This window comes from Poecilia latipinna, unplaced genomic scaffold (genome assembly GCF_001443285.1).
Source record: "Poecilia latipinna isolate Pla-1442-1.1 unplaced genomic scaffold, P_latipinna-1.0 Scaffold946, whole genome shotgun sequence".
Classification (NCBI taxonomy): Eukaryota; Metazoa; Chordata; class Actinopteri; order Cyprinodontiformes; family Poeciliidae; genus Poecilia; species Poecilia latipinna.
The window spans coordinates 68,174-95,176 of record NW_015113562.1 but is presented as its reverse complement, the minus strand read 5'-3'; the positions used below and the strand labels follow the sequence as shown (position 1 = coordinate 95,176).

Here is a 27,003-nt window from a genome sequence, read left to right as displayed (position 1 = left end):
ATAATTTTTTCCTGTCATCAGTGCATTTGAGCATCCAAAATCACCCACATTGTACCGTGGAAGCCTGCTGCTCCCTCTGCATAGGCACATTCTAGGTGAGGGCCTCGCAGACACCGTTCTGTATGAAATATCAATGTGAATGACTCATATCCAAGTTTGGTGTCAGTCATATTTGCAAATGCCAAACCTGTTATCGCCAAATCTTTTCAATGAGTTGTTTTGTCAATCTGGCAAAAAAAAGAGAAGTACCTGGAGATTTTTTTTCTTCTTCCCTATAACATCTTTTCTTTTCAAGGAGCCTTGTTTTCCACAAAAGGAACTAACCTTTTCTGAACGACCTAAACATGGAGATTTTACTTTTTATGCTTTGGTATTTCAGTTGAGATTTAGTTTTGAACCTGGTAAAAATGTGTAGTTTTATTTTTAATCTATCCAGCTGATAACCAGCAACCACTTCTAAAAAAAAAAAAAAAAATCTATGTAGCATTTTCACATCATTTGCATAATTGACATAAAATAGCTTGCATTGCTTTTAGCTCACAGTTTTCCTACAGTGTGACAAAGGATCATCTTGGTAGATTCAGTTCACGCCAGAGGACAGCCAGTTTGCCACCTGGTTTACGTGTATCAACTATTATTATAGAAACAGCCTACTTTGCTGTGTGTGTTTCTGTTTTACTTTTCCCTTTTTTTTATTGAATAGCACAACAGGCAAGTTCATTATGCGTGTGACTCATCCCACTAGCCCACACCCCCTCCCCATCTGCTGCTGCGCGCTGGAAAGGAGAGGGAACCGCCATTGATCACTTCTTCCCTCACACATGCACGCACACACCCTACCTTCCACGTCACTATCGATCGACATGTTTAATGTTTTTTTGTGTAGAAAAGGTGGCATTTCCTTTAGTCTCGTTTTACATCTATTTCCTAACATTTTATCGAAATATAACAACTGCCAGAGAGGACATGTGAAGAAGAAGAAGAAAAAAACTTAAATGTGATCATTTATTTTCTATCTCAGGCTGATCAGGTAGTGATTTTCTTTCATTTAATAAATGATTTCTGAGATCTGATTTCAGTTGTGTTTCGCACAGAGGAGATATAAGAAACCAGCTAGCATCAAATATGCTGCATAATGGTTGACAGTTATTGCACATTTTACTGCTCTCTCTCTCTCCTGGAGGCAAGATTAATAAAGTAATATTTGTAACACTTATACTTTAACTGTGATAGGTTATGGGATTATGTGAAACATTTGTCTAAAGTAGTTGAATTCTGTTTGGGCGAAATGCTAAAACTTAAGTAAAATGTTGTAGAAAATAAAATAATTAAATTTCCCATACTTTGTCTTCTTGTAAAGAGTACTGTAAAAAAAAAAAATTAGCAGTACAGATTCAAATCCTTACCATAAAAGTAAAAACCTTCGTTTTCACAATTTTGTTTTTTTAATCTTACTTAAAATCTCATTGGGACCTTACGTTTATTTTAATTATTCACACACTTTGTTTTTTTGTTGTTTTTTTATATATATATGCCAAAGAGAAATAGTTTATTTCAAGGCAGATAAGTTTTTTTGTTTGCAAAAAAAGACAAAAAACATTCCCATGATTGTCAAGTGCAATCCCAACATTTATGGAATGTGTCGCAGGCATCAAATTCCAAACGAGTGAATATTTGCAAAAAAAAAAAAAAAAATATTTGAAAATTACATATACATACATATCTTGACTTTGTAGTGAATTCAGTTGAATGTATGTCAAAATTGATTTGCAATTGATGATTTTCTGCTTTTATTTATGTTTTACACAATGTTACAACTTCATTGGAAGTGGGACTGTAATACAAGAACCCCAAAGGGCTTCCAATTATTCCATCATATATATGTCTGGAATCTCCCTTAACAATCTTTCGTAGACGTTGTTTTGTGTCTGTTTGGTGATTGCTGCTCATAGTTCCTTGTGTTCAAATTTGACGTTAGCTGAGGATCTTAAGCTTCCATTTGGGGATAAAACTGGGTAAAAACTATTTTTACAAACCACTCTGAAAGACACGGATGAGAAGGGAGTCTTGCAAAAGTATGCTAACCCTTGAATCTTTTCACGTTTAGCAACCAGCAAACTTTGTTAAAGCATGTCTTTTATTGGGATTATGTGATAGCCTGGCACCAAATACCACACAGGTATATTCACATGTTTAAATCATGCCACAAATTTTTATTTGGACTGCAGGTCTGGAATGTCACTAGGCCATTATGTCACATCAATGGCTTAGTCCAGAGGTTCCCAAACTGTGGGGCGTGCCCCCTAGTGGGGGCGCCGTGTCATTGCAGGGGGGGCGCGGGAAGCCGTCTGGATAAAAAACAAAAACAAAACATGAACACTGTATGCGCTGGGTTTTTACCTTAGAATGACCAACTCTGATATTCCTATGTCAATTTGATACAGTAGAGGCTTCCACTCTTCCCATATTTGCATCCTCTGTCTCTTTTATCAGCAGTTAAAACTGTTTAATCCGTTGTGAACATGGTGTAACCTGTTTTTCCGAGCCGCCTTTAAACGCAACATGAGCGGTACGACGCTTGCGCTGGGTTTACACCTGTGAAGGAGACCTGCTGCTGCTGTGCGGAGCTACGTAGGTTTATGTTAGAATCACGGCAGCAAACCAGCAAAACGCAAAGAACTTTTCACAGTTTTTCCCTCCAAACTAACCGACTGAGTTGAGTAAAGCTGCTGGATGCAGGTAATGTTAGCTAAAAGATGACTAGCTAATGTTAGCTAAAAGATGACTAGCTAATATCAATACAGAACCTTAAGCTGAACAAGTACCGTGTAGGCTACCGATGTTGGTGTCTATTTTCAGCTACGTACATTCATTTTGCCCCCCAAAAAGTCGATTCAACCAGACAGCCATTTGTAATCCATAGGGGGGCGCAGAAGAAAAAGTTTGGGAACCACTGGCCTAGTCTAACCCTTTTTATTGTTTTCCTGACTGAATCTTTAGGGTAGCTGTTCTGTTAAATGGTGAACCTCTACCCTAGTCTTGGCAGCTTCTAACATATCGTCTTTCAGGATTAGTCTGCATTTATTTCCATCCAATTTACATGAACTTTGTTGTTCAGCCAGCTGCTGGCTGTAACATTTGGACGCTACAGCAAGCCAGCGGAAATGTGATAATGACTTTGCCAACAAGGAGGCAATCCTTCTCCAGAGCCTTAGCTGCCAGCCTGCCTTGCCATGTATTGATTGGAATGAACCCATAGTTTCCGCACTGCTTTCTGACGATTTCTGCAAATCATGATCATTTCTGCACCATTCTTCTTGAGGTTTAGCATTAGCAGCATCCAGATCAAGGTGTGGACATAAACAACAGTGAAATGTCCAATGATATTATTCGCAAGAAAAATGTGATATTAATTCCTATGAGGTATTACAGCCTATTACATGCAAAGTGTACCTGTGTGTAGTCATAGCTTCTGTTCCATCAGAGAGAGTGATTTCCAGTGCACTAGTGGGTTATACATTGGGGATTTTTGAAAATGTACTTGCGAATTCAAGTCAGATCTGTTTTTGAAATGCACATCACTACTTTTGGGTAATTTACATTCGTTACAGATGATTAAGTGTGCCGATACCATTTAGACATGATATAGTACACAAACACTAAACAGGATAACAAGGCCAGTGTTTGTTTAATGTGTCCAAAGACAATGATTTAATTGTCTGCTTTTATTTTGATTGAGTCTTATGAATGTGTCCAGTTCTAGCTGATTCCATAGGCCAGGGATCTTCAAATCCATGGTCAGTGTCCTGCAACTTTTAGATGCGTTTCTGCTTTCTACGCACTTGAGTCAAATAATGAGGTCATTAGCAGGACTTGACTGCATACTGAAGATGTAATTCAGACATTTGATTCAAGTGTGCTAGACTGGGGACGCACCTAAAAGTTGCAAGACATCGGCCCTTGAGGCCTGGATTTGAAGACCCCTGCCATAGAGCATTTTTTTTTTTTTTTTAACTTTGAACCAAAGTAATTTTGTTGTGGGTCATTTGGTTTCTTAAGAAGACTAATGGCTAACTCGGCCTGCAAATCAGTTGGAAAACCATGCCGACGTCTCTGACATTTCCCAGAACTTGCTGGAGATTATAACCAATTTCAAGAACGATTAAACAAACACTGGCCTTGTCATGTTTGTTACCACAGTAATTTTTATACTTGTCAAAAACTTTACAAAATATAAAGGGTAAGACTAAACATAGACACAAAAATAACTCATTGAAGCGTATTGTTAAAACCTCTTGCTCTGGGTGGATTTAAGGAATGTATTCAACCTTAATTTGAAATATGAGCTTTACATGCTTTCATTTGCACACTAAACTATACTTTGATAGTTTAATTTGTGAATGTCTGTTCAAACTCAGTTATGTCGAAATCATGTTGCTCGAAATGAGACAGAATAAAATGTCTTGACAGTGAACCACTGACAAAGAAACACTTAAGTGATAAACTACCATCGTGATGACGATGATGAATCGTGTATAAGGAGCCCCGTTGTGAGAAGAATGTGTTGTTTTCTCTCTTTCTCGCATGTAGGTGGTCCTGGACATGACATTTGGAGGTGGTGGTCATACCAAAGCAATACTGAACACGGTTCCTGAAGTCACTGTCCTGGCCTTAGACCGGGACCCTGCAGCTATTTCTCTGGCCCAGCAGCTGGCCAAAGAGCACTCGTAAGTGATTTGCTTGACTATACCTGGACACATGTTGAAACTTAAAATCACACACCGTCAAGACCAGAGGTTCCCAAACTGTGGGGCGTGCCCCTTTAAACGCAACATGAGCGCTACGACGCTGCGCTGGGTTTACAACGGTGCGGCAGTGAAGGAGACCTGCTGCTGCTGGGCGGAGCTACGCAGGTGTGTGTTAGAATCATGGCAGCAAACCAGCAAAACGCAAAGAACCTTTCACAGTTTTTCCCCCAAACTAACTGACTGAGTTGAGTAAAGCTGTTGGATGCAGGTAAAGTTAGCTAAAAGATGACTAGCTTAATATCAACCTTAAGCTTGTTAACAAGTAGCCTGTAGGCTCCTGATGTTGTTGTCTATGTCTAGCTACGTACATTTATTTTGCCCCCCAAAAAAAGTTAGACAGGGAGTCTCTAAGAATCCTCTTCTTTCCCCCCCGCACACACACACGTCTTTCAACCAGACAGCATAGGGCATTGGGGGGTGGGACAGAAAATGTTTGGAAACCACTTGGGGGGCCCAGGAGAAAAAAATTGGGAACCACTGGTCTAGACAATGTTTATGTATCACAAGTCTAAAATTTACCACTAGTTTTTATTGTCACAGTTGAAAGCTTGACAGTTTTCAGAAGTGTTAGGTTTTATGGTATTTTTTTTCTCCTCAAAACATACTGTTGGCTTGATAAACAGCAGCATTGCAGCTTTCTGTCCATTTCTCACTTCTTCGCTGAGACCAGTCCAATACAGCTTGCCAAGATACAGCCCCTGAGTTGCAGCATCCAATCAAATCCATCGTTCCTTCTTAACTTAAAGCTTTTCTCCCCCCACGCATAGCTGGTGGGCCCGGCATGTCATTTGTCAGAGGAGGGCCCACGCCTGTTGTGTGAGGGAGATGCTGCCTCCCACGGAGGATCTATAAGTTATGGGGAAGAGGGAGGGGGGGTGCGATGGGTGTTGAGAAAGTGAAGGGAGAGGAAGAAAAAAGACAGAAAACATAAGCGTGAGCGAGGAGGGAGACACGAGGACACAGTGGCAGGGTGAGAGGGAGTGTGTGTGTGCATGAGCGAGGCGCGGGTGGATGAAAATGAGATGTTCCTAAGACCATGGCGTGGGAAGGAATCCTTTTACGTAGATTCTGGGGAAACCTCTCTCAAGGGAATCTGCTGGAGAAATGTGCCTATGAGCAGGGGAATGACAATTAAGAGAGAGAGAGAAAGAGAGAGAATGAGAACTCTGTATTCAGTCAGCAGCAATATATCCCCGTTGTAAACTCCTCCACGCCTACTCGTGATGCAAGTTGAGAGAGGCTAAAGAAATCTAGCAATTAACCAATATTATTGGGAGCCTGAGTAAAAGACCCTATCTGCCTACGCGGTCCATCCACACAATAGTGCTAGAGGATTTTTTCCCTCCTCTGTACTTGCAGAAAGTGAACCCTTAATGCAAACTGTTGAATGCTGGTCCTGGCTGAATCCAGTAATACCACACAAGGAAGGTAATTTCAAGTCTAAACACCTAAAAAGTACAAGGTTGTGAAGGCAGATCTGGCTCCTAAGTAATATTCAGCCATGTATTTAATGGGATTTGCCTCCTGCATGTTGAGCCTTGCTGTTCTCTGCATCATTCTTCTGGTTGCTATGACTTCACTGCGCTTGAAGCTCTGCAGTTGTTGCGCCCACAATACATGTCTGAAACGGCACTAGTCATTATTGAATTGACAAACATTGAATTTGCAATTATACATATTGCCACACACACTGATTAATTATTTACTGTGTCCATCAGTCATCATTGGAACTGAATTCTTTAATGCATCAAAAGTAAATTGTAGTAGTTTACTAATATTTCTATTGTTTGTTCGCTTAGTACGTCTTACTGAAGGTGTTTTAAAAGATGCACTATTCTTGCTTAAGAAATTAATGTTTTGTGTAAATCAGAAAGAAATATTCTTGTGGCTTTTATTAATATTTGACTCACTGAATGGTTTAGATCTGCAGTTTAAAAAGTTTGTCACTGTTTCAGTGAAATATTGAAAAATTCCTGCCTTTTACTCTTCATCCTCTCCCAATTTTAACTTCAAAGATTGTTCACTCTGCCTTGGATATGAAACTTTGTGATTTTGCTTTACTGTGAACTGCATATCCTCATCAGAAGTTTGATAGTTAATAAAACTTTAGAAAATGATGTGCTAATAGCTCTCTATCAGATCTGCATCCAGTGTTTTATGCGCCATCCAGAAAATTTGTTTTATTATTTTAGTGGCTTCTAATGTTTTTCCTGCTGGAGAATGGTTATTCTGAACACAAAAATAAATGCAGCCCATGAAAACGACTTTCCTAATCATCGAAAAACATAAAGAAGCCACAGAGAAATACTTTGACAATAAGGGCCAGGATTTTCAAAGTCGATATGTGGAGAAAAACAATGTGTGTGACTATTGAATCAACATAATGGCTCTTTTTTTTAGATGTAGTGTTTTAATAAACCATGGCTCACACAAAGATTATGCCACAAAGGAAAATATTATTCTATGGTCAAACTGCACACAAAGTGCTTGAGGCTAATTTCTTTCTCTCTTTTTTTCAATCATTTGCTCAGTTTTAGTTTGAAGATACTCTTGCTGTTGTTGACGGTGAGGTTGATTACTGAAAGCTCCTTTTAAAAACGAGCTAAAATGTATGTATCCATCACTGTCTGTATTCATCTGAATATTAAATAAAGCCAAGTTTCTTTATAGATGAAAGTGCTTTTCATAATAAAATTATAGTAATCAGTTACAAAACAAGGAATGATAATCATCAAGAATAATCATCATCAAATATATTAATCAATGTTCCAGTTTTTCTGGGGTTTTTTAATTCAACTCTTAACAGGTGGTTTTAAGTTAAAATAACAAAAAAATTTTTGGTTGTTTTGAAGTTTTCTGGAAGTTTGCTCCAGCTGAGTGGAGCATAAAAGCTGAACGCTGCTTATCCATGCTGACTCTGGGGATGCAGAGCAGACTAGAACCAGAAGACCTGAGTGGTTTGAAACACAATTTTCATGTATTTTGGTGCTAAGCCATTCAGTGATTTATAAGCTAACAGGAGTATTTTAAAGCCTGTTCTCTGAGCTACAGGAAACCAGTGGAAGGACTTCTGAGCTGGGGAGATGTGCTTTGTTTGCCTCGTTTTACTAAGAAGGCAAGCAACAAAATCACCTGTAGCTGTCTAAGTTTTTGACCTGTCAAGACACTGTTGCAGCAATCAGCTTTACTAGAGATAAGCACATAGATGAGTTTCTCTTGATCTTGCTGGGATATTAGTCCTTTAACCCTAGAAACGTTCTTCAGGTGATAAAAGGCCGACTTTGTATCTGTCTTTATGTGACTCTGAAGGTTCAGGTCTGAGTCCATCACCATCTAGATTTCAGGCCTGGTCACTTGTGATAGCTGTAAAAGCTAAAGCTACATCGTTCCTCTTTAGATCCAAAGATAATAACTTCAGTTTTGTTTCTGTTCAGCTGGAGAAAGGTACGGTTGATTTTGCTCTAAGCAACTGTTCAGTGCCTGGGTGGGTTTGGAGTCACTTGGTGACAAAGCATTGCAGAGGTGTGTATCATCTGGTTATGTATGTTAACTAATATGTTTACTTGTTATAATCTGAGCTAGCGAGAGCATGTAGCTATGAAATAGTAGCGGCTGCAGGATTGCCCCTTAGGATGCACCACGTGTCTGCTCTGAAGAGAACTTACCAATTGGCACGCCCCTGTTTACATAAGATTTGAACCAGTGAAGTACTCTGTATTCACTTCAATAATATGCCGTGGTCAGCAGTGTCAGATGCAGCACTGAGGTCCAACAGAACCAAAGCTGTGGTTCTTCCATATTCAACATCTGTGATGTACCAGAAAATATAATTAGAGACTGCTGACCTGGAAAGACTTAGAAATCGGTTTGTTATCCAAGGACTTTAGCACATCCACATTTATAATGAATCTGTCATCAGTGTAAGGTGATTCATTTTCAGCCCATAATGAAATCTATATATTGTCCTTGTGTGGAACACAGTGACTCATGGAAAGAAATGCATCTGTTAGATTATGCAGTCGTCCCTCCACACCTAAACATTTCCCTTTTTAATCATTGTGTTGATCACTACCTAATTCAGAGCTGGTCAGAGAATGTATGTTCATCTGCAGTGACAAACAGTAAATGTAATGTAAAAGAGGATCCGTTTGATAACAGAAGACCAAGATACATTTAAATAAAATTGTTACTAATTAAGTCCTTTTTCCGCATCCTTACTTTTAGGGAAAAGTACATAAATGCCACAGTCTGCGGTGCTGCTGGTCTTTATTTACCCATTGCCATGGTGAATCATAGTATCAAAGCTTCATTGACGATGGCTTTTTTCCCCCCATTAATGACGCACATGCTTGACTCGGAATGAACACACTCAAATTTAACTAAAGTAAATCGGATTAGCTCAAAAGAAAACCTCACATAGCAGGTATAATCACTTTAGGAAATGATTGCATCCATTTTTGGGAATACACTGCCTGATGTTTGTTCTTAAGACTTTTTCCAAATGCTTCTGTGTTGTCCTTGTTTATTCCATATGGCAGCAATAATGCTTGTATTCTTATTTTCTGAAGGGGCCCCAAAGCCCTTCACGTGACATCTAGTCATTCATGGAAACACTGACACTTCAAAAGATTGAGAATTTATTTTACTATTTATTTATTTAAAACAGGGACAATGCACAATATACAATAACCACAAGAGGAAAGATGCACTTCAGCAGGTCGTAGCGCTTAAGTGCTAATTTCCACCTGTAGTCCCCGACCCAGCTGGTGAAATTTTTTTAAAAGAAAAAAAAAAAACAAACATAAAAACAACTGGACGCTATTGGGGCTTTTATTCTGACAAACCACCAGAATACATTTAAAAAATGTATTAAAAAAATTCTGGTAAATTGATAGATTGATAAAAGAATGACTGGTCCAAAGAATGTACCAGCTACCTGAAGCAAGCAAGTCTCTTTTAGTAAAAAAAAGAAAAGAAAACTAAACAAAAGACAAGCTTCTGTTTTTATCCCTCTCCTTTTTTCTTCACTCACTGTAGATATTTTCATCACTTCTCCCCTGCTGAAAGCAATCAATCAGCATCTTGTCTTAGGCTTCAGTGACGCAGGTAAAGAAACTGAGGAGGTCAACACAAGGGAATATTGCAGGCTTGATTTGTAAAGAGGCTCCCTCATCTTGAATGAATATAGCTCAAATCAAGATTGCTGCAATAGATCTTGATGTCTTTCAGAGTTCTCCTACCTTGAATTACAATGTAAAATGACATTTTTGTCTTAAATAGTACTCAAAACTGGATTAATAAAGTTAAAATTTGTGAGCAAGAGGTATTATTAGGCTAACGTTGTGCTGTTTTGGAAATGCATTTCACTTAGGTTGGATCTGAAGATGGATGTTAACCCTATAATGTGGTTAGAGGAAGCTTAAGCTAGACATTATGATTTGGAACATTTTATCAAACTGTCAGACTATTTTGAATGACAAAAAATGCATATAGATGCTGAGGAGGAATCATGTTTCTTTTTTGCCATTTTATTTAAATAATCTGTTTTTCTCATTAACACGTAGTATTTTTCAGTGATGTGGTTTATTGGGCAAAGTTTTTCACAACTGACAGGCAACTATATATAAAATTTGTACAACTTATTAGTCTGATCTACTGATATGACGCTATAACTAAAAGAGTATTCCTGATGTCAGTGTTGTCGGTGCTAAATAAAAAATAACTCAGATCTCTTAAGCAATTATGAGCCCACACTTGAACTTCAGCACATACACCACTAAAACTTGTCCTCTTTAATAATATAAGACCTTACATAAGGCATTTATATCTCCAACTCTGTGTCTAAACCCCATAAAGAAGTTAATAATTTACAAATGTTACATAACTGTTTTGCATATTTTTAAATATTTCTGATGCTTTCGGAAACATGTAAAAGAAATCACGGTGTGTATTAGAAGGAAGGTTTGGTAACCATAGTGGAGGGTCACATAATATGTTCCAGTGATGGACCTTTCAGGGTTTTGAAGAAGCTAATAAAAAAACTACCAAGCATAACGTGGGACTTCAATAGAATAAAATAACTTTTTTAAATGTCACAAAAAGTACCAGACTGTCTTATCACCAGTGTTTTCATTCCTGTGTTTAGGGCTGTGAACATTGCCTGATGATATACAGTGGACCCTGATGTTCAAATGAATTAGGTACCACAGTGACCCATGAATAGCTGAATTCTGCAAATACTTCAGACACTCTCCAAAAACTCATAGTTGCCTATTTTTACAGTTCAACACCAAATGGACCTTAATGCACATGAATATGCTTAGTGGAAATCATGTTGGCACTACCGCAGAAGCTAACCTCCATTGTCATCCTTATCTCAGCTCTTGAGATAAGGATGTTCAATTGGCTGGGAGTACAGGCATGATCCGCACCAAGGAAAGTAAGCCTTTCAGTGTTGCTAACACTCCTACTGAATATATTGACTGTAATTAAATCGTACATAAATTATTTTGAAACTTTTTAAATCCATCTCAACCTCCCTCTCCTAACTCTGCTGGACCTTCATCTATAACATTTTGTTGTACCTTTGCTTTACATTGTCTTTGCAGACTTCTAAAAACAACTACCTCACATGTTCTTCATGGTATTTTTTTCAGATTGTTGGCAATCCATAAACTTTTAGCACTGAAGTATTTCTCTGGCCTGGCATAGATTATTTTCTCCACACAAATGTTTAGTCTTTCACAAACTTGGTCATGATGACTTAGATAACATACCTAAAATAAACTCGAAGATTTGCATATATGACGCTGTCTCTCTCTTTTTTTTTCCCCTTATTTTTGCAGTTGACAAACTATTTGAAAAGTTTGAAGCATAGAAATGAGAGGAGGTGTGACTGCCATACATCCTTTAGGGATGTTGTGTTTGTAACCTGTTCCCAGGTTACAAAAGCTGACGTCACACTCACTGCCGGCAGCAGTGCAGGGTTATAAATACACCTGCATGTATCAAAATAACACTTGTGAACTCTGTGGGTAGAATATAGGTACTGCAAATTTATTGCCACCAGTGTCCTGGACATACACTCTCTCCCTACTGGCACATAAATTGCAAATCACCATTGTTCCTTTTTGATAAGTCACCGAGACCAAAATAATTTTTCAACATAATCTCCATTGCAGAATCACTATGTGGTGGACAGCCTTCATCATTCATGCGTTTGTGCTAAGATGACCCTATCAATGCACTTCCTGTTGGCTTAGAGTTATGTCATCAACATATATACTTACTTTCTGCCCCTGCATGTGACAGGAATCTATCACGAGGTCACATAAGGCTCTACTTAATAGGTTCAATTACATGATCAGGATTGCCACTTTGTTTGTGAGCTCTGGAGTTATTCTATTTGAGCTATTGCATTTATCTTTGCTTGTCCTTAAAGTTTGAATGTCAACAAGAGAGGCATTGACGTTTGGTATGTGTTTCTGCTGCCTAGACTTTGTAAAATATGCAAGGGTTTCTGCATGGTTGTAGGATCTTGCCAATGTTCTCACACTCGTGTTCAAACTATTTTTGAGTCAGCTGCTCCCAAGCGTTCGCCCCAGCGTTTGACTCATCATCCTACAGTTTTGCACCAAAGTCCAATAGGTGCTGAGAAATTGCTGATATGCTTGTTTTACTGCTGTAAAAGAAGTTGTTATTGATTTTATATTGCTTATTTTACGAGGAGTTAATTTGGGTAATATGAGTCTCCTTATCCATGTGCTGTATGATGTTGCTAACGGAGAATGTCTTCATGCAACGTTTTCTCAAAGCATATGTCATTGTTCCTGATTCATGTTTTTTGTCAGTGCCACCTTTTGAATGAGAGCTTTATCTAAGATCATCTGTAACAGTCGGGCACAATTTGTGCAATTACAAAACTTTGGCCCTTTGTTTGCATGTTTGGCCGCAACAGGACTTGGAGGACATTCACAGAGTAGAACAGATGCTGAAATGTAGGTCAGACAAGCCTTTTGGCTGAATAGAGGCTGAAACATTTATTTGTAACCTTAAAACCTTCCAAAGACAAATATATTAGGTTTCTGGCGATTCAACATTGTAAATAGATTTCTGATTGCCCTATGTTGGACTGTCAATGGTGTGAATCACCTTTTAACCCGCTTATGTCAATATAGGAAATACATCACTGTCTTTTAGCAATATCTGAAAATTCTTTAAAGTAGAAATTTACCATTTATTGTCTTATGTCCTATTATATAATTAAAAAAATGTATGAAAACTCTGGCTGATGGATCTTATTCCTCCTTTTTTGTGCTACAGTGAATGGGATATTCATAATCTTACTTAATTTAGTTTTCTGTTTATAAAGTAAACTGAACCCTAATAAGAAATGCATTTGATTTCAACGATGTAGCCACATAAAAGTTACACTAAAGTCAATGAAAAGTCTTCATAAAACACTGATTTAGATGTTTCATTTAGGCTTAGACCCGATGTAAAAGTGGTGTAAGCTCAGACTTGAATTTAAGAATTTATGAAGTTAAAAAAAGTCTGTAAATTATACACATTATTATGATAATGCAGAACCTTGTAATGCTTTATGTGCGCTGTGTAGTCTGTGCATTTTGAACATTTTAAAATTTTCTCAAATTGTTACTCTGTCAAATTTTCTTCATTCAGTATCTTGTTTGTATGCTATGTCTACTGCACCAAACAGCAGATAAATTTAGAAACAGGCTTCAAAGAAACAGCAGAGTCATGATCAGTGCAGAACAGCTTGACCTCCAGCTGTCAACATAAATGCTCTCCAGATAAAATCCATGTTAAGTAAAATGTTGTGAAAGCGAAACAATAAAACGTTTCTAAGCTCTTGCCTGAAACGGCTTACGAGACCACTTTTTATAATGAAACCCCAAAATAAGTGAAAAAATGGTTGGGGGAGGGCTGAGGCGGTGACATAAAAGGATGGTGCAGGTGAGGAGGGAAAACAACAAAAACTTGCCATAGATTTTTCAAGGAAATACCACTGTGAGAGATGGTGAATAACAGCAGCAAAGCAATGGAAGGCCCCGGTAGCGTGGGTGAGAAGCTCCCTTGCCATTTTGTCTTCTGTGGGTTTTGAAATAAAGGACCTGCCAGCTTGTGTTCTCTTCTTCAATGCCCAGAGTTAATCTTAAGAGAGGTGGAGTCATTGAAATATACATAAAATGTCCAGATTGAGTTCAGTTTAAGCATAGTTTTTAATATGTCAGGGGGCCAATTTGTCTTATAGAAAAGAGTTGAAAGTAAAAAGGGAGTTTATTCCAAATGATTTAATTTAATTGCAATAAATGTCTACGACTGTAGTGTATTTAAAGTTTCATTGATTTCTGGAAACATTAATTGAAATAACCTCCAGCTGACAGATTAAAGGTGAAAGCAAGATCCAGTGTCTGCAAGACAGACATTTTAGGCATTTATTTTTATGTTAGATAAGGAGTAGAAACACATGGGTTACAATTTGTTAATGTGTACCTTGTAAACCAACCCATTCTTGCAGAATGAAAGAGAGAACATTTACAAAACTGGACGTTTTGAATGCTTATTGTGGTCTTGCTTACACATGGTAGGCATCAGCTAAATCAACAAGCTTTTTCCTCCAGATGGAGTTTTGTGTGTTGAGAGCAGTGACTCAGTGTATGTGCGCAGGTTGCTAGTTGCTTCAAAGAATGGTGAGACATCAGATTTAACAAGCCATGATAAAGTGTCCTGTTACATTCAAAGGGAAGGTTCAAACTCAAATTGAATAAAATCTTTCTTTTTGTTTTTGTTTTTTTCCCCCCCCGCGCTACCTTGGACTGTTATTTATCCATCTGAATTGTTTTGGTGTTGCTGAATGCCTAAAATATTGGCTATTGTGTTTTCTTTAATAGATGTAGATATAGAAAAAGGGGATAGAAGAAAATAGATATGCAGTTCATGCTTTGACAATAAATCAACCTTGTAGACATTTTTAAGGTAACACTACCGGGGCGATTATTTGGAAAGGATAGTCCTCTCCGGGTTGAGAGTCAGTCTCTTCCTCAAGTGGAGGAGGCATCTTGGTCTTTGATCATGTGTGATGATAATGGACAGAAAATTAATAGATCGATTAGTGCCTCACCCTACTTCTGATTTAGAAATAGGGTAAGAAGTTCTGGCATTCAGGGGCAATTTTTGTGCAAGTCCCTGTAATTGTTTTAGAGATCTTACAGAAATAATAGACTGAACTAGAACCATGGGACTAACCCAGAACTTGGTCAATTGATTAAGCTCCCAAGAAGAGGTAGATGGAGATGCCCTCGAAGGATCCAGGGCATCTAGATCCCTATAGGTACTTACCTCTGCAAATGTGCTTTTGAGTGCTTCTACTGTGACGTTAAAATGAATTACTTGATGAGAGAATAAGATTAGAGACATGATTAAGTCAAACTCATTTAAATAAAACGTGATTCATACCTGAAAAGCAAATGTAAACGAAGCTAAAAGCATTGCATCGCAAAGAACTAATTATTGTTCTCCCTTCAATCCTCCACCAGTGGTCGTGTGAAACCGCTGCTCGGCCGGTTCAGTGAGCTTGAAGCCTTGCTGTCTAACATGAACATTAAGTCAGGCAGCATTGATGCTGTCCTGTTGGATGCAGGCTGCTCCTCCATGCAGATGGATCAGGAAGAGAGAGGCTTCTCCCTCAGCAAGGATGGACCTTTGGATATGAGAATGGACGGAGAGAGGTAGGACATTTGCCACATGAAGCGGTGGTTGTTACCTTTGGAGCTGCTAGATTATCAGAGCCAGTAGGACCTTAAGATTGCTCACTGATGTAAGGATCTTTTAGTGAAGTTAAATGGGCTTACAATAAATCTGTAAATTATTCCTTTTTTATCCTATATGATTTAATAACTACATTTACTGTTTAAAATGATAAGTATAAACAATCCATTTATTCAGTAGTATGTATTTAGGCATGTATATGCAACATGCACATATAATGTATATGTATGCATTCATATGTTTATGCCTCATATACAGCTCTGGAAAAATTAAGAAACCACTTAAAATGATCAGTTTCTCAGATTTTACTTTTCATCGGTATGTGAGTAAAATGAACATTGTTTTGAAAAAATTTAGTATGTATTTGCACAAAATGAGAAATGGTCAAAATAACAAAAAGATGCAGTGCTTCCAGACCTCAAATAATGCAAAGAAAACAAGTTCATAGTCATTGAGAAAAAAACAATACTGATGTTTTAACTCAGGAAGAGTTCAGAAATCAATATTTGGGGGAATAACCATGAGGTTTTCAATGAGGTTCAGTGCAGCAGTCTCTTGTTTTTGCTAGAGCTGCACATACTTACTCTATGCAAGTATCTTTTTCTAAAAAGTCTGAATTTTAAAGATCTTTATCTGCAAAAGGACAGAATATTCAAAAAATAGGGTTAGAGAGGGCACAGTGGTGCCTCTTTAAAAGGGAATATATTGCTTTTGTATTCAGCGGATGTTTCAAGTCCAGCTCATCACATGAACTTATCTGAAAGAAATAGAAACTGGAAAATGTGTAATTGACTAGTAAAGTCTTAAGTTTTTCATTTCCTACAGAGTTATAAAATATATTTCTGAGTCATCATGGACTCCATAGGAGGATAATGTGCTGTACGGCTCCATCTAAGAGTCACAAAGCTGGACTCTTAGATCTGCTGAGCAGGTTGACAGCTGTTGAGCAGGTTTTGATGGAGGTAGAGAGGAAACACACCTAAATGTCATAGTGGAATAAATATATTATTGCTACTACATGTAACACAGACAATGCCACATAGGTGCAGTTCATCAGTTACCGGCCCTTTAAGTTCTGGAAACACTCAGCAGCCATTTTATTAGGTACGCTTGGTTAGTACTGGGTTAGGACCCTCTTTTGCCACCAAAACTGCCTTAATAAAAAGATGTCGGTCAAATTTAGTCCAAATTGGCATTATAATATTACTTATGTGATGCAGACTTGTCCACTTTACATCCACAGTAGGATTCTGCTGTTCTACCACATTCAAAATGTGCTCTATAGGATTGAGATCTGGAGTACAGTGACCTTACTATAATTAAAAAAAAAACTGTATGAAATCCTGCATTATCCTGCTGGCAGAAACCATCAGTGAATCTACACACTGAGGTCTTAAAGGGATGGATTTGGTCACCAAAAATACTCAAGTCAGCTACGGTATTTAAATGATTCACAGTCATTTAAGAGAGGCCCCAAGTGTATCCAGAACATTTTCGTCACACCATTAAACCACCTCCGTCAACCTGGAGCTGTTAATACAGGGCAGGATGAATCCTTATTTTCATGTAATTTTATACCAAATCCTGAACATAGTTACATCTGAATGCAACTAAAATCAAGACTCATCAGACAAGGCAATGTTTTTCCTACGTATATTTGTCCAGTTTTGATGAATGATTTTAGCCTTGGTTTCCTGTTTTGAACTGACAGGGGCGTGAGTGGTACTCTGAGATGGTGGCCTGAGTTTAGGACTCCGATTTGAGTTACACTTAACTCGCAAAAATTACAGACTTCAGCTTAGGTTTAGACTTGTCGTAGATTATGGCCTGTAAATGGCTCATAACAATTTGCTCATGTTTATGCTTTAGTTTTACAGTAATGACATAAATGTCACTCGTTACAAAATTACGGATTAAGGATACTTCTGACTGGAAATATCAACATAAAAGCACTTCCTGTTTTACCCAATTAAGAAGTTTGAGATCGGCATCTCTCAAAATATGATCAAATGATGTAAAGGACTTTCAATTAAGAACACACAAGACATCTATTTTTATTTACATTGTATTAAAATTTGCCATTTAAAATTTATTGACACTCTTCATTAAGTAATAGAAAAATCTTTCTTGGCATCACTGCAATAAAATTCTTTCTCTTACTGCTGACCAGAGGTTTTTATATCTCCGCTGGTATTTTGATCATTTGTACTGGTGATGAACTCTTTTCCATCATCCTAATTCCCTTTACATATTTTTAATCAGATTCAAGTTAGGGCTGCGGCTCCAGTACTCGAAAAGTTGATACTACTTCTAATTAGCCAAAGCATCCTATATTTTAATATCTTCTTAAATAAAAGGTTATTTGAAATCTAAATCTGAAAGAGATATGAATTATTTCAGTGGTGAGAATACAAGCAAAGCTAAGCCTAATCCTCTACTTCTTTTTCGGACTCGCTCTGTTTTTGTTTGTGAGAACAGCCTTACTGGATGGTCAAAATAAATTTTTGATATAGAAAGCCACAGGTGGTTTCCCATCTCCAACCACCAACATTTTTTATTCATCTTCCCTTCAAAATAATCAAAGCCAAGTGTTATTCCTGTTAATATACTTAATATAATGTGTTACTTTATGTTTAAAATATGGAGCAGTTTTTTAGACATTCTTTGACGTAATGCTCCTAATAATTATTAAGCGAATTAGGAAAGATAAGTATTCCCGAGGTCTAAATATAAGACAACATTTTACAGCTTGTAATGACAGTAGTAGACCTCAGTTTTTAGGCACAGTTCATACAAATGTGAAGTGTATCTGCAAAAATAGTGCAATATGCTTAGAAATGCATTTACTTTGTTTTTTAACATTTGCATAACCTGCAAATCAATCCCTTAACCTCATCACAAGCTGTTGCTAAAGCTGCATTTTCCTTTTTTTCCTGCCTTGCAATGATTTTGCTCAGAATTGTCACCCATGCAGGCTTTCAGCTGTATCTCAGAATTGTCAGGATTCGCCTCTGTCAGCAAGGACATGACGTCAAACAGCTTAATTGGGCTTCTTTTTGTGCGTAGGTACCCTGACATGCCCTGCGCTGCTGACGTTGTGAATACCTTAGATCAACAGGCTCTTGCATCTATCCTCACTGCATATGGGGAAGAAAGACACTCCAGGAAAATAGCTTCAGCCATTGTGGAAGCACGCCGTGTCAACCCCATCACCCGGACACAGCAGCTGGCCAGCGTGGTTGCAGGTAGCGAGACTATATGCTGATTAATTCCCCGCAGGATTCTTGGGGCTGCACGGGAAAATAAAACACGAGTGGAGTTATTAATGCTGTCTCCCAGAGGGACACGCATGTCTAAGAAAATTATACTGACTGTGATCTCGGCCATCAGCCTTTCTTCTTCTGCTTCAGTTTTAGTTGCCTTATTCCACACCTTCTTTCGAGAGCGAGATGAAATGGAGATGGAGGCGGCTGAAACAAAATGTGGCTAATGCCTTGAAAACAGTATTTTGTATACAGTCGCCCATCTCTCTCTCTCCACTCTCTGCTTCTTTGTTCCCTTTTTGCCCACCCTTTTTTTTTTTTTTGACTTGCAGACATGCACCTGACAAACATCCAAACACCCACATGTCCCCAAACAATTGATACACTCGTGCGTACAAAAGGGCTTAGCTATTTGTCTTCAATGATTGTTTTTATTTTTTCCCTTTAGCCTTATGAATCCGGATTTGAGATGCGAGATGTCGTTGCAGCAGTTATTGAACAGAGCGGCGTATGCGTCAGTGTCACCCTGGGAGAACAGGTGTGAGTAAGAGCAGCTGTTTGATCTCTTTTCAAGAGCGAGGCAAGTTAACATCGATGTTTATTTGAAGCAATTCAAGACATCTTGATTTAGGAAAGTTCCAGGGGGAGCTCTTCGACCACCTGTGACAGTGATGTTTTTAGGAAAACAGTACAACCCCATAACAAATCATGAAGCTGTATTTGTCTGTATACGTGAGGTATATGTTACACTTTCCATTGGAGAGCAAATTAATTAATATCACCATCATTTATCAATAAACGGTTGCTCTTCTGATTATATTATATCAGCTTGCCAATGCATACATGCCTCTTGAACTTTTTCACATTATGTCACAATACAACCGCAAATATTATTACTTTATTATCGATATTTTATGGAATTGAGCAACACAGATTACCATATAATTGTGAAATTCTCTAACGAGAAGGGGTCATTTGGACCCAGCAAGATTTTTACCCTGTGCACAGTCCGCCCATTACAAGTTTTTTTTGTTTTTTTTTTGTGTGTGTGTGTGTGGTTTTGGGAACTGACGGTCTGATGGAACACCTCCCACCCGTCCTCCACACTGTCCGACCGTGACATCCGCCGCGTTCCTCCTGAGTGTTGCACTAAATCTACAGGGGGGTTAAAGAAAAACGAAACATGCTTTCAGATTTACATTATATATTCATATTTATCACGCTAGACAACCCAGCAATCCACAGACTATTGCTGTCTCAATCACTGTCAACCACCACACACCCACTCCACCACCAAAACCTCACCCCGAGGTGCACACATTGCCAACCTGAACCCACTTCTCTGTGTGAAATGGGGGATGGTTGATTACAACGCATTCAATTTCTGGTAACCTTCATAGTGCAGCTTCCTTCAGTCAAGTTGGTGCACATACATTACCACCAAATGGTAGCGACTGGGTAAAATGTAAAATCAGATTCAATTACTTTAAAACTTACACTCCTCCAGTAAGCAAACATTTATCAATAGCCAAGGGTCCAGACCCTTTGTATGAAGCAAAACATAGAACAAGGGGTTGGTTTTTACCAGGCTACCTTTTTTTGTAGTAATTTTTTTTTTTAGCTTTGTTGCAATGAACCATAACCAGATTAAAAAAAATGTATGACATAAGAGTTTTTCCTCAGGCAAAAAAAGTATCTCTTCTGAATGCCCTGTACTGTGGTTGATTCCATGAGTGACAACAAAAGACATAAGCTTTCAGCCAATCAGGAGTTCTCAACTTTTAAATATAAGTTTAAGGTGAGCAGAAAAGGCTGATGTCTTATAAATACAAACATCAAAAACAACAACAAAAAACCTGCACAGCATGTTTAACAAACTACTTGATCCAGTAGGCATAAGGAGATACTGCACATTTTGTTCTGCACTGAGACCCGTGGTTTGTCTTTAAAGTCTCTCTGACTGAATGATTCAAAAAATGCACGTAAAAACTTTCACTATCAGAGCAAGACTGTTAAACATGTCCAAGTTGTAAATGTAAATTACAAGATAAAACATGAGGTGTGAATTAGTGAGGTTCATAGTGCATAAACAAGTGAATATTTTGAGCATGTAAACACTTTGCAGCAACGGTTTTCATTCTGGCATCAACACCATTCAATGTTGTTGCCAGAATGCATGCTTTGTTCATGTTCTTTTACATAAAAAAACAGCCTTGTTAACTTAAAAAATTCACGTAAAGTATTAATCACACTCTTGAATGTGCTTATTCAAGCATAGTAAGGTGAACAGGTGAATTCAGACACTAGTTCTTGCTTTTCTGTTTTATTATCTCTATAAATTCTTACTTAGGCTTTGACCTACAACATACTGCACCGATGCAGAAAAACTGGCTTTACATCTTTTTTTTTTTTTTTTTTTTTTTTTTTTTTTTTTTTTCTCTGGACAGTTAATGATTCCAGATGCTGGCAGGAGAGCAGTTCCAGACGTCAGGGGGTTTCCAATGATTTATCTGTGGTATAAATTCTGTCAGTCAAACCTTTCGACACGTCTATTAATTTTGAATGAGGCAGTTACTAAAGAAATGACTGGCACGGTAGTTTTTTAATGTTTTTCTTCCTCTGAGCAACATGAATTTTAAGTGTAAATGTTATGTTTGATATAATCTGCTAATATTATAACATCCTGCCAAGTTTCAAACTGAAGATTTCAAAGGAAGTGGTGCTGTGCTTCTGTATTATTACAAATCAACCTTTAGTGTGCAGTAAAGCACACATCTGCCTTATCCTAACATCATCAGAGCATGTAAAAAAAGGAAGAAATAGGAAAATTTTAGAGAAAAATGGTTATTTTCCACAGAACCAGTGGCTCACGTCAAGGGGGATGATGAATGATATACATACAGACATGCTGGTGCCAAAGCCTCCAACAGAGTCTTATCAGCAATGGGCTGATGGTATTGACCTGCCTTTGTCCTCCACACATTTCAGACTAGTAGCTTTGTTTGCTTCTTTATTCTGATGTTTCTAACATATAGAAACTATTTTTTTGCACACATGCTGTACTATAGAGTAGGTTTATGCTCAGCATTAGTATAAATGTAAATAATTTTGTGCTTTTCCTGATTTTTTTAAGCTATACTTTTCCACCATGTAGAAAAAGAGGTATAAACAAATACAACAATTGACCTCAATGACTTTTGAAAATGAAAGTTAGCTGCAGAAATGTGAACTTTATGGAGTTTTTTCTATTACTATAATCTATGCAAAGTCAAAATTAAATATGCAGACTCAAATACACTGCTCAAAAAATTAAAGGGAACACTCAAATAACACATCCTAGATCTGAATGAATGAAATATTCTCATTGAATACTTTGTTCTGTACAAAGTTGAATGTGCTGACAACAAAATCACACAAAAATCATCAATGGAAATCAAATTTATTAACCAATGGCAGCCTGGATTTGGAGCCACACACAAAATTAAAGTGAAATGTTCCCTTTATTTTTTTGAGCAATATTTATACATACACCTCTACTGACGTTAGGGTGAATTCATGAACAAACTCCAGATTTCATTCAAACTGGATATTTTGCCACACTTTTTAAATGAAATCTTAGTTAAGTTAAATTGGTGTATAGACGCACTGCAAATATTTGAAATCATTTTGAAAATGACAGTTAGTTGGGCTACTGTAGAAAGCCTTTTGTTTGGTGCTGATTATGGATTTGTTCAGTCAGCCTGCTAACTTTTGCTTTGAGGTGAGTTTGAAGGTAATGGTGTTTCTGTTCATTTATTTCAGCAATTTGCTCAGAGAAACACAAAATGGATGAATTTCACCCAGACATATGTTTTCAAGTCATGTTAACTATGATGATTTTCTGCTTACCTCTTATGGGAACAGAGCACTTAAGAAAAGCATTTTTACAGAAATATTGATTTGACGAATAGCATGTTTAATGATGGTTATTTTCATAAGGTACTCTTAATCTGACAAGCAAAGCTTATTAAAATGCATATTCTAATTTATTGAATATGAGCGTGCATGGACAGCTTGTTTCAAGTTACCCAACTGCATTTCAGTGAGATCAAAATCTGGACTTTGACTTTGCCCAGGCCTAATGTTTCCTTAATTTTCACCTAACTCTTGGTGGATTTAATCATAGGTTTTGGGTCAATGTCATGTTAAAGGATTTAGTTCTGCTATGTGTTTATACATATTTAAGGTGGATTCTATGGTGATGAGCTAGCTAGGCCCTTTTGCAACTTATTATCGCCAAACTATGACACGTGTATAGTTATGATTCACAGTTGGTAAAAATGTTTGTTTCCTCCAATGCTGAATTTGGTTCATGCCAAATCCTTTTTTTATTTTACCAGGTGGGCTAATTACTTCACATATGTTGATTAAAAAATAGATTTAAAAAAAAGCATTTCTCTTTACGTGATTTAATTTTGTGCAGAGCTGAGTTCAACCTTAATTTTTGTTCAAAGACAGAAAACATAAATCATATTTTTTTACATATTCTACTGTAGCATCTAAGAACACATTCCTTTTTGTGGCTTGTTCAAAACATTAACCATTTCAACCATCTACAGGCCTAAACCTGCACAAACAGAGCTGTGTGAGGTTTATTCTGCAGTTCTGTGTTACACGCTCAGCGTGTTTTGGTTCATCCTTAACCAGCAGGTTTCCTCTTTTTGTAATCTCTTCCTACCACCATAGAGCTGCCTGCAGGACCTTTCAAAGGTGAATTAGAGAAAGAGTGCATGGCTTGGTTAAGCTAGACCAGAGCTGGTCCTTGCTGTGCAGGCATTGTATTGATTGCAGCGTGAGTCACACCTTGGACTGTTCAGTGCAGGAGGAGAGAAATGCCACATCCCTCACTTCTCTATTTGTTGCTCTATCTCTTTGGATCTGTGTAAGTGCCTAATTGTTCTTTTGTTTTCTGTGTGCAGTTGTCACGGGTTGGACAAGATTAACTTTACACATTTCTTACTTTCTTTAGTTTTGACTTAAAAACTTGCATGAAAACATCTCCTTCCTGTGACCGTTCTAGCTGGAGATAAAAACTGCAAAATTCTTTACATCTTTACATTTTTTTTGTTGTGAACAGGAGGACAAATTATATTATTCTACAGTTTAACTTGAATGTGACAGTGACACATAATTAGTGACACATAAGCAATAACAACACCATCTCCACCCTCCATCTGCTCCACACAGTGCCTCTAATGGACCTGCCGCTCAGTCCAACTGCAGCTCCCTCTTCACTCCTAACTTTGGCTTGTTTATATCCTTTAATAAGCTGTTTTTTTTATTGCTGTGACGTATTTTCTCTGAACCGATCAGTCTTGTGTTAATGATATAAATCAAGCTGTTATTTGTGGGTTTTTTTTTTCAGTGAAAGAATGGTGTACAGTACTGAGCAGACGTATTTACCCATCTGTCATTTCTTTATATTTTGTTTCAAAAGAGTCAGATTGTCTTGTAATTTTTTTTTTTTAATGCTCTTGAGCAATAGTTTCCAAGACTCCCTGAGGGTCTTTCAAAGCTTTCTTTGGACATGAACATGTTTTGGAATGACAAGTCTCTGCAGAACAATCAAATCTTCTCGTTCCTGGTTTTTGGCCGTTTACCAATAGCCTTTGAATGATTTAAGCACAAAAGAGGCCCCTTAACTTAAAGAATAAAATGTTGTGTCAACATGTAACAGACAGTTAAAGTAAATTGAGATTTTTGGGCACTGTGCCACATGTAGCCTGTTAGTTCTGCTTTAATCGGTTTAATCTATGAAAAATACTTAAAAGAGGTATACCGTCACTTTTCAGACTTTCCTTTTTGTGTTGTGTTTGGGCTTGTAGCTCAACGCAATAGCACAGCGAAACGTTGCATAGCAATGCATTCATGTTATGTTTGGAAGATAAAACTTGGGCATCAATGCAGTGAAGAGTTAGGAGTAACATTTTCTCAGAGCACTCCCTTGGAAACATAGCAAACCAGCACCCTGTGCAGGGTTTTTAAAATGGTTTGTGACTCGTCCTGTTTGCTTGTTATTCATAACAATGACCAAAGATTGCTTGTGAAAAAATCAAAAAGAATATAACAGCTTTCAGATCATTTCTGCTACAGTTTTAACCAGGAGTGTTGCTTTAGCTGCTGTGATGCATAGGCTTCGGCACTTCCATTTTATTCATGAGTGATGTAGTAATTGTGCAAGTCTCTAGTAAGTCTCCGTTTTAAGCTACTTATAAAGAGTTTGACACTCTCAAATGCCTCAGTGATATGGCCGTTTACTCTTTGATTATGCTCTATAATCAACTCACATTTTGGTTGTTCCTTCTCTTAAAGAAACCGTTATGGTCATAATCATGGATCAAAAAATTGCTTCCAAGAGAGAGACTGTTGTTGGAGGGTCAGGAAAAATATTCTGTCTGTTTTCTCTTATGATGCTCTCTCTCTTTTCCTGCAGAATCTTTGCAGCAGAAATGCTTACTGTCTCCTTTTTTGTTTTTCCAGTAAGCAGCTATACATTTAAAATATTTTCTTTATAAAGTTTTTTTTTAAAAAGAAAATAATGTGTTTGCAGCGTTTCAAAGAGACAGGATCTAAACAATACTGTATATCTGGTCTGAAGAACATCGTTCAAAGATTGTGTTTCTATCAGAATATTGTGTTTTAAAATTGCTTGTCTGTTTTGAAATATAATGGTGAAAAAAATTATTGTGGTTTAACTGTTTCTGTACTTTCAAGATCTTTATATTTCTTCGCTCAGAAATATGCTAATACTTGACCTTTGAGACAGAATCTTTTTTGAACGCATAATAGAAAACAAACATTAACACCAACAAAGTGATTCCCAAATGCTTGCCGTGTCTTGTTAACTGATTAAATTGGTCCTAAATTACAACACAGAAAATCCTTCGAACTCCTCATATCCATCTGATGCCAAATGGACTTACCTTGACTGTTTTATTATATTTTCTTTTAGGAGCTTTTCCTCCCAGCGTTCTCTACGCACGTAAAGACCGTCTTCAACGCCGTGCCCACATTGCAACTAAGACGTTCCAGGCCCTGCGGATCTTTGTGAACGATGAGTTGAATGAATTGCACAAGGGGCTCTGCGTGGCCCAGTCTGCGCTGAAACCTGGAGGAAGGCTCTGCGTGATCACGTTTCATTCGTTGGAGGACAGACTGGTCAAACGTTTCCTGCAGGGGCATGACTTGTCTAACTTGGATCGATACCACTTTAGCCAAAACAAGCAAGGCAGCAGAAAGAAAAAACTGGTGGATGAGAGCAGTGAACGTAACAAAAGTTCTTACTGGTTTCCTGTAAAAAGAAAAGTGGTCAGTCCAGAAAAAGACGACGTGAGAGAGAATCCTCGTGGACGATCTGCTAAACTCCGGATAGCTCTACGGAGGTAGCTTTCGAACGATCATGGAAAAAAAAAATTGTATTTCATAATGAAAATTTCATCTCTTTTTTACTGTGAACACAATACTGCACACATATCTGAGTTTGTTGCCTAGTGAAGCAGTGAAGTGGTTTGTCTTTGAACTGAAATGTGTAACAGCTTTCGGACCATTTGGTAACAGAAAAAAGGTGACAGTATCTGAGCTTTTGCATCAAGTGAGAATTAATGCAAGGCAACAACATGCTTCATTTTTGTAATCTAGTTTTTTAAGAAAAGGAATAAAAGCCAAAACCTGATCCTCGTAAAATTCCTTCAAATATATTTCTCAGTCAGTTCATCATGTCTTTATATTTATTTGATACAAACATTCTCATGTTAAGCTTCACAGCAGACTTTTTGCAGAAGATGTATGTCTTTTCATTAGAGTACATCACTTTGCATGTCTGCAGTGAAGTCATTAGTGAATGGCAACAACAGTGTTTAAGTAAAGACTACCTAAAAAAGTCCTAAGTCCAAAGCTGGTAAGCATTTCTGCTGCAACAGATCCACACTTTTCAATAGAGTTATAAACCATAATTATTTTTTTTTTTTTTTGGTAACACTTTATTTGAAGGGGGGTGAATAAGGCTGACATGACACTGTCATAAACATGACATAACACCTGTCATGAAAATCAAAAAGTCTTCATGAATATTTATGACTGTTGTCATAAAGCGTCATTCGGTA

At 37.6% G+C, this 27,003-nt stretch overlaps 1 protein-coding gene across 1 annotated transcript in view; it reads left to right on the top strand.

Annotated features, from left to right (window-relative positions):
- mettl15 (methyltransferase 15, mitochondrial 12S rRNA N4-cytidine) overlaps positions 1-26,573 on the top strand; it is a 57,447-nt gene extending 30,874 nt beyond the window's left edge. The window contains exons 3-6 of the mRNA XM_015049423.1: positions 4,591-4,727; positions 15,368-15,559; positions 18,666-18,844; positions 25,854-26,573. Coding sequence (XP_014904909.1) covers positions 4,591-4,727; positions 15,368-15,559; positions 18,666-18,844; positions 25,854-26,287 — 942 coding nt within the window. The 3' untranslated portion in view covers positions 26,288-26,573. The remainder of the gene's footprint in view (positions 1-4,590; positions 4,728-15,367; positions 15,560-18,665; positions 18,845-25,853) is intronic.
- Positions 26,574-27,003: the final 430 nt, after the last annotated feature.